General features: G+C 39.6%; 1 protein-coding gene across 1 annotated transcript; it reads right to left on the reverse strand.

The window, feature by feature from the left end:
* Positions 1–5,099: 5,099 nt before the first annotated feature.
* LOC113707609 (dimethylnonatriene synthase-like) lies at positions 5,100–7,066 on the reverse strand. Its single transcript, XM_027229868.2, has 2 exons — positions 6,152–7,066; positions 5,100–5,925 (listed from the first exon to the last, which is right to left on the reverse strand). The coding sequence occupies exons 1-2, from the start codon at positions 7,052–7,054 to the stop codon at positions 5,302–5,304; spliced, it is 1,527 nt and encodes a 508-aa protein (XP_027085669.1). The 5' UTR covers positions 7,055–7,066; the 3' UTR covers positions 5,100–5,301.
* Between the last annotated feature and the right edge of the window lie 347 nt (positions 7,067–7,413).

Genomic DNA, 7,413 nt, shown 5'->3' on the forward strand with positions numbered 1-7,413 from the left:
CCACCCGATCCACACAGCCGACGACCACCATCGCGTGACGCCACCCTCACAGCTGCTGGAGTTCGCGCACCTCTGCCCAGCAAGCAGCGCCACCCTCAGCTCTCTCTCCACCAGCCCATCTCCCTCGCGCTCGCCGCCGTCCACACGTACGCTGACCCCGCGCGTCTCCACCTGCTGTGGCGACGCACGCCACCCACTCGAGCAGGCTCTCCCTTTCTTCTCCAGCCCGTCCGCCGCCAGCAGCCACGGCCGATGCCCGCCTCTGCTGCCCACGTAGCCGGCCGCCCCGGCTCCACCCTTGACCACAGCCACGCGCCTCACTTGCCCGCCTGAAGCCACCCGCCACTGTCACCTTCAGTTTGGTTGTCATCTACGGTGGAGGTAATTTGGAACTTGCCCCCCAATCTCTTAATAACTAATTGGTACTGTCGGGGTTGTTCCATAGTTAGCATTGTTGACAGTTGGAATTTATTGTCTCAATTAGTGATTTCCGCCAGTGGTACTGGTTGGATTATTTTTGCTTGGAACTGCTATTTCTCTTGGGTTGGGTTAAATTGTGCAATTATTTGGCCATCTGGAGCCATTTGTTGGGACGTTGGGTGAGCTGCTTTCCTATGATTGTTTGTGAACTTTGGGGTCACTTTGAACCTCACGTTGCTTATGGACATTGCTTGAATTGCTGGGCACTATTCTGCTTGAATTGCTGGAGAACTCGCTGAGGTTTCTTTTGGGATTGTGATTGAGTTATTTCTGGAAATTGCTTGTTGAATTAGAAAACCTGGCCACTTGAATTACTTGTTGAGATTGGTAGCATTCGGTCGATTTGTTGAGAACACTCTGGTTACTGATTTAAATTAATGATCAACTCAATTGCGATTTTACCCGTGATTTGCCTGTTCAATGTGAGGTTTTTTGTCTGCTTGGTTTGGGGTCATTTGCATAGGTTCTTTGCTGAGATTTTGGGTACAATTAATTCTGATATTGCCTATTAAATTGGGAGATTGTGCTGCCTGGTTTCCCTGTTGAGGTTGGTAGAATTTCGTTTAATTGTTGGGGGCATCTTGGTGATTGGTTAATATTGCTATTCTGGAGACCATTGTCTGTGACGTCGGTGGCCGGGGTTCCCACCTGGTGGATTAGTACATACTTGGGGTTTTTGCTTTACTACTGCTATACTCTGATATAGCAATTTCATTGATTTTGGACTATGTTTTACCCCCAGTGGTACTGGTGGAAATATTTTCAATAGAATTTGGTACCTCTATTTGGTTGGCTGAGTTAGTATTGTCAAATATCTAAGTTGTCATTGTTGGAATTGCTGATTTTAAGTTAAGGCATTAACTGGCCAACTGGAGCCATTTTTTTTTGAGATTTTGGGTGGACAGAGTTTTGCATTTGCTGGTTGAATTGAGTTGAGATGTCTCAGACCTTGGCCGCGTACTTCTACCACATTGGTTTACTCCACCGCCCCCAACAACCTCTTGGCCACTCAAAGAGGGAAGTTTCGTTGTCCTTTTCATTTTCATTACTTTATTACCTCCATTGAGGACAATGTAGGATTTAGGTGTGGGGGGGGGAGCAGTTATGGTGCTAGTGTCTTTCATTCATTTTCTTTTTCTTCTTTTTAGTGATTGGCTCGTAAGTGCATGCCAAGGGTTGATGTTGGATTATTGCCTCTATTTCTACTTTTGCCAAGTTTTAATAATAAAAGGGTATCAAGTTAATGTGGTTGAGTCCAAAAACATCTCTTTGGTGAATATCGATGATTATTTTACTCTTATAATTTTTGGTTAACTTTTCTAGGCATAGGGAATGATTGTTAGCATTTTCATGTGAATTGGTCCGGTTATTAAGCTTAGTTCTCCATATTTAAAAATGAGACTAGCAGCTGCAAAGTTCCTTTTGATTTTTGTGTTATTTCGAATTTTTGGTATTATTTGGCTGTGAATAAGAGTTGACTGTACTCCGCTATTAGTTACTACTGAGTAACCGGGGATCTGCACCTAAAAATGTTGATTCTCGCGTCAAAAGGTAGTAATTCCTATGAGTACGTGGTCACGTGGCGATAGAAGCTGAGTAACCGGGCTCCTTCATCTGGCCAATGTTGGAGTTCGCGTCAAAAGGCTCAAATGGCTGGCGACTAAGTCTTTTGTTACAATTGAAAAAAAAAAAAGAATCAAAAAAAAAAAAGAGAGAAAAGTAGAAAAAAAATGTGAAAAAAAAAGTGAAGGTTGTGTTAGTGTGTAATAAAAGTCAGCTTGCCGAATTATGAATTTAATGTTGAGATTTTGGTTAATAGTTGGACCATTTGCTGATGAATATTGTGTGTCATTCCTTTTTCTTATATTAGTTAACCTGAAATTAAAGGAGTTGGTGGTTTAGAAGCTAACCGAAGTGATATTTCTTGGACTTGATCATTGATGCTTGATTATTATTTTTCTTGGTATCTTGGCAATTTGGTAGATAGAGCAATGGCCATTATCACATTTTGGTATCTGTTTACTATTCTTATGCTTGAGGACAAGCATGATTTAGGTGTGGGGGGAATTGATAGGGTGTTAATTGTTAGTAATTTTATTGTTAATTTCCCCTTCTATTCTTGCCAAATATTGTTTTAATTATTAATATTTACTTATATTTGGTATTGGGGCTTAATTTCAGGAACAAAGCAGAAAATTACCAAAAAGGAAGGACTTTTATGGGAAAATGGAGACTTCTAAGGACCTTGGACTCTTGAATTGGTGGGGACCACAAGCTAGTGCAAGACATTTAGTCATTTGGGCTTTTCAAAGAAAGTAACGTAGAGAGACTTGGAACAACAAGTACTTTGGAGGTTTTGTCCACATGTGCGGGGACCACGGATAAGAAGCATGAGTCATTTGGACTCTAGGAAAAGAAACGTACAAGACTTTGAATTTGGTGTGGGGACCACTAGAGATAGCATTAGACTTCCTTTTGGCTTTAAAAAGGGAGAAACGTACGAGAGATTTATCGATCAATAGTTCTTAGTTTAGTTTTAGTTTCTTTTCTTTCTTTCCTTAGACTGGCCTCTGACACACGCCAGGTGTTCGACAATATTCCCCAACGGGGAGAGTTTCTCACGAGGCGTGGTTAAGTGTTTCTAGTCAAGGGGACAACTGAAGATTTGGTTCAATAATTACTGTGAGATCTAATTTATTTTAATTGCCTCCTTCATTTATTGGTATTCATATGTTTCCTGCTTTTAACCGTTATAGTGCGTGTGGATGATTGATTAGTGCGCAATAATTAATTATTCATACAGGCTATTTTGCTATATAGGGGTAATTGAATCCGTAATTGTTCGTTATCTCTATCCCAGTAGCAACTGGCATAATTGGAATTGTGTCAGGGGAATATTTGATCTGGCTTAAATAAACCCTCGTAGCGTGTTTGTTAGTCAGGATTGGGCCTTTCTAATTATTAATGCAACCTAGAAATTAAATCCTACGGTCGTACCTGGGGTTGTTTTTGGGTTAGGGAAATAGCTAACGGTCGTACCTTAGCTATCAATAAATTAAGGAAGGGTTGGTTGTTTATCGCGTGCATGACAACTATAACCAATCTGTTAATAAATGTTGGAATTATTCCTGCATCAATGATCAGTGCATGAACCATTTCTGATGTGTACCCTTGGCTAGAGTTTCTCTAATTATTTCTTTTAATTAATTACTTTCTGCATTTAATTTATTTAGTTAGTATTTAATCCAAAAACCCCCCATACTTTGGACTCTAGAAGAAACGAATTATCCCCAGTCCCTGTGGATTCGACCCTACTCACCGCTATATACAAAATCTGTATTTTTCTCGAGTAGGTATTTATTATTGCACAGGTTCGGCACCTGTCAGTACCCATGGAGTATTCTTTTTGAGAATTTTTAAGTTTACAATTTAATTTTTAAGTTTACTATGAAACAAAAGTGCCGTAGGTTTTGTCCAAACCCCAGCATTTGATTAGCCAGATTGTCTAAGGGATGCATCGAAGAAACCATCTCCAATGGATTTTACAGATCACGTTGATCATCTTTGGATAAAAGATTATTTGAAAAAATATTATAACATTTTTTGTGGTGTAATACATATGTGATAAAAAGATAGTTAAAAGCATAAAAAAGAAACCCAATACCTATGCATCCTTTCTCCTTTAGACGCTTCAAAGAAATTAAAAAATGGTACAATTTTGGAGTAATCAATACTATCTATATGACTACTCCTATTTTTTCTAAAATTTTCAAACTCCCTCGGTAGATTCAAGAAGGAGTAAAAGCATATTTATCAAAATAATCCTATATATTGTCCCAAATATATTTTGATGCTCAAGATTATTTCGACTGGACTAGACTTTGAAGATTTAAATAGATATGATGCCTTTCAACATATCAAAGTTATGAAATTTGATGAATTAGATATAAAGATTTACCCTCAACGAAAGGAATATGAATATTTTTTCTAAAGATAAAATATTATTATCAAAGAGCCTTGGAATAAGGATTATGGGGGGTGATGGTATTGGAGACGAGTTCTCCAAGTTTCTTCGCGTGTAAGTTGACCGAAATTTCGGGCTCTATGATCCGGTTTAAAGCCCAAGAATGAATATACGTGGGTGAGAGGGCAAAACTGATATGCCCAGAAAAAGAATAATTAGGATCTTCATTTCCATCTAGGCCGAATATCTTCCTAGCTTTAGAGTATTCGTTCTGACTCGTGACTCAGACTTGTTTTGTCTTATTTATAGGTCTTGTATTTGGGTGATTAGGGTGTACAAACCAATCACAAATTTGCCTGTCAACTCTGCTTTCGTAAATGTTACTTTTGTTATCCAGAATTTAAACAGGTTTGAGGCCCTGGTTGAGTGCCTTGTTTGTTTCTCAAATTTTTGAGATACCTATTTCCGTTGCATACCTATTTTCTTTGCTAACAACGGAGAGTCACTTTTTACTCTGTGCAATCTTCAATATTTCCATGTCAATTTTTCCATATGTCATTATTGCAAAAAATAAAAAAATAGACTTGATTGTGACTTTTTGTTTTATTTCACAACAGAATTCACCAAAAGCAATTTAAAGAAAGAAAAAAAAAACTTGATTGTGACTTTTATTTTATTTCACAATGGAAATTACCAAAAGGAACATATTTCAATTATTTAGGGCAATTATACTGTCTCGACTCCTAAGCTCTCACCTAAAATGAGCTAAATGATATAATAGGAGAGCGGAGAATGAGTTTAACAGTTTACATATACAGAGTAGGAACATATTTCAATTTTCCCTAGAATCGTACACGCTAATAGAGATTGACCGGCAAACGTGGTTCTGGGATCATGGTAAGTGAAATCCTTGGATGAGTTGAGATACCATAGAGTTCTTCCGTGCAAATTTCTTCGGGTTTCATGCCATGAGGCAATTTCCAGTTGAATCCATGCAGCAAGTTGGCCAACATTGTTCCAACAAGTTTGAGTGCAAGGACATAGCCTGGGCACATCCTCCGACCTGAGCTAAAGGGCAACAGCTCAAAGTTATGTCCCTTGACGTCAATATCCTTCCCCAAAAACCTCTCTGGAATGAATTCTTCAGGAGAATCCCAATACTTTGAGTTCCTCCCCATACTCCATGTGTTTATAAACACCGTTGTTCCTTTAGCAATGTGATAACCAGCTACAGTGCAATCCTCAAGGGCATAATGGGGTGCAAGCAGCGTTGCCAGTGGATGTAACCTAAAAGTTTCCTTTATGATCGCCCCTAGAAAAGGTAGCTTTGAGAAATCAGCCTCTTCCACCCACTTATCTCTCCCTATCACACTATCAAGCTCTTCGGTTGCTTTTTCAATGAGATGTGGATGTTTGAGAAGTTCATTCATTGCCCAGTCTACTGTGGACGCCGAGGTATCGGTACCACCAACAAGCAAGTCCTGGACATGATCAAATATTGGTAAAGTTAGTCCTGCCATGATCAAATGCTGATGAAGTATCATGCTTGACAACATATTGAAAGCAGAAAACCTCTTAATCAGAAGAAAAAAGACAGTTATGTTTAATGGCAGATTGTACTAAGCTAAAGTGCTAGCGTTAGGATTCAGTAAGTTAAAGAGGTAATGAGATCTGGAAATTTGATTAAACAATGAGAAGAAATAGCACCAGAATTAGCCCTTTCATCTGATCTCCGGTGAGTTTGACCTGGAGATCAGGACCTTCAGTATGTTGCAATAGAATGTCCACCATGTCCTTAGGGATAAAATCTTTCTCCGTTTTCCTCCTGGCCCGATGATCATCAAGCACATGGTTTTGGAATCTATCAAATTTCTTGTAAAGTTCTTTCATTTGCTTTACGTAACCTTGGAGGTCAAATCTGTCGAGCCACGGAATCCAATCCCCAATATTGAACACACCACCCAGCAAAAACCAGGTCTCTATCATCTCTTGGAGTTCTTCAAAGGTAACTACAGATCCATCCCCTACAGATTGGGCAAAGTACTTGTTACTCAAAACCATTTGGCATGCAGCGGAGAGTGTAAAACGGATTAGATGATCTCTCAAAACTACTGGCTTTCCTGAGAGAGCATACAAACGAGACATGAAAGCATGCCTTTCCTTAATGCGTATGCTCTCGTAGGAGTCAAGCCGTTTTGTACTAAATATTTGGGTTAGACCAATTTTACGAACTTGTCGCCAGTGTGGACCATGTGGTGCCCATAACATGCCGGAGCAGTTGTAGCTAGTGTATTTGGCAGCAGCAGTTGTAGGTCGAGAGGCAAAAATGCTGTCATGCGTTTGCAAGAATTCTTTTGCCATTTCAGGGGATGAAGCTACTACAACAGGGCTGGAACCAAGTTTTAGTTGCATGATTTCTCCATATTTCTGGGACAACAAGTGTAAGGATTGATGTGGGATTGAACCGATGAGGTTCAGGTTGCCAATAATAGGCCATGGTTTTGGTCCTGGTGGATGATTTAGCTTGAGGCGTTTGCGAGTGAATACTTTTGAGAGAAAAGCCAATGCAACAACCCATGCCAAGGCTAAGAGTAGCCAAGTGCTTTCCATCAGGGCTGAATAGCAAGTTAGGGTAAGACAATGAGCTCCAGTGGGGGTTTTATAGACATGGTCAAGTTTGATACGGTAAATCTGTAGGGGCCACATGCATTGGCATTGAATTATTTCTTGGGGGGGGGGGCAGGATTTGCTTTTAATTTACCCATTCACAATAATTTCATTGTTTTCCACATTTTTTTTTCATCCCACATTTATGCGGCAGCCGCCTTTATATTTTAATATATATTGCAAAACAAATGACCAAATCCACTGACCCTCCTCGTACCGCACCCAGTTGATGCCTTAATTTCCTGCCATTTGTTAATCAAACAGCAAGTAAAGCTAAAACATTAATTTAACAGTAGCTAGTA

The sequence above is a fragment of the Coffea arabica genome, chromosome 9c (genome assembly GCF_036785885.1).
Source record: "Coffea arabica cultivar ET-39 chromosome 9c, Coffea Arabica ET-39 HiFi, whole genome shotgun sequence".
NCBI classification, from domain to species: Eukaryota; Viridiplantae; Streptophyta; class Magnoliopsida; order Gentianales; family Rubiaceae; genus Coffea; species Coffea arabica.

Excerpts from the sequence above, each read along its gene's own strand:
- LOC113707609 (XM_027229868.2), bottom strand. The coding sequence starts at position 7,054 with ATGGAAAGCACTTGGCTACTCTTAGCCTTGGCATGGGTTGTTGCATTG. Across the intron at positions 5,926-6,151 it reads AGATGAAAGGGCTAATTCTG|GACTTGCTTGTTGGTGGTAC; the intron begins GTGCTATTTCTT and ends GATCATGTCCAG.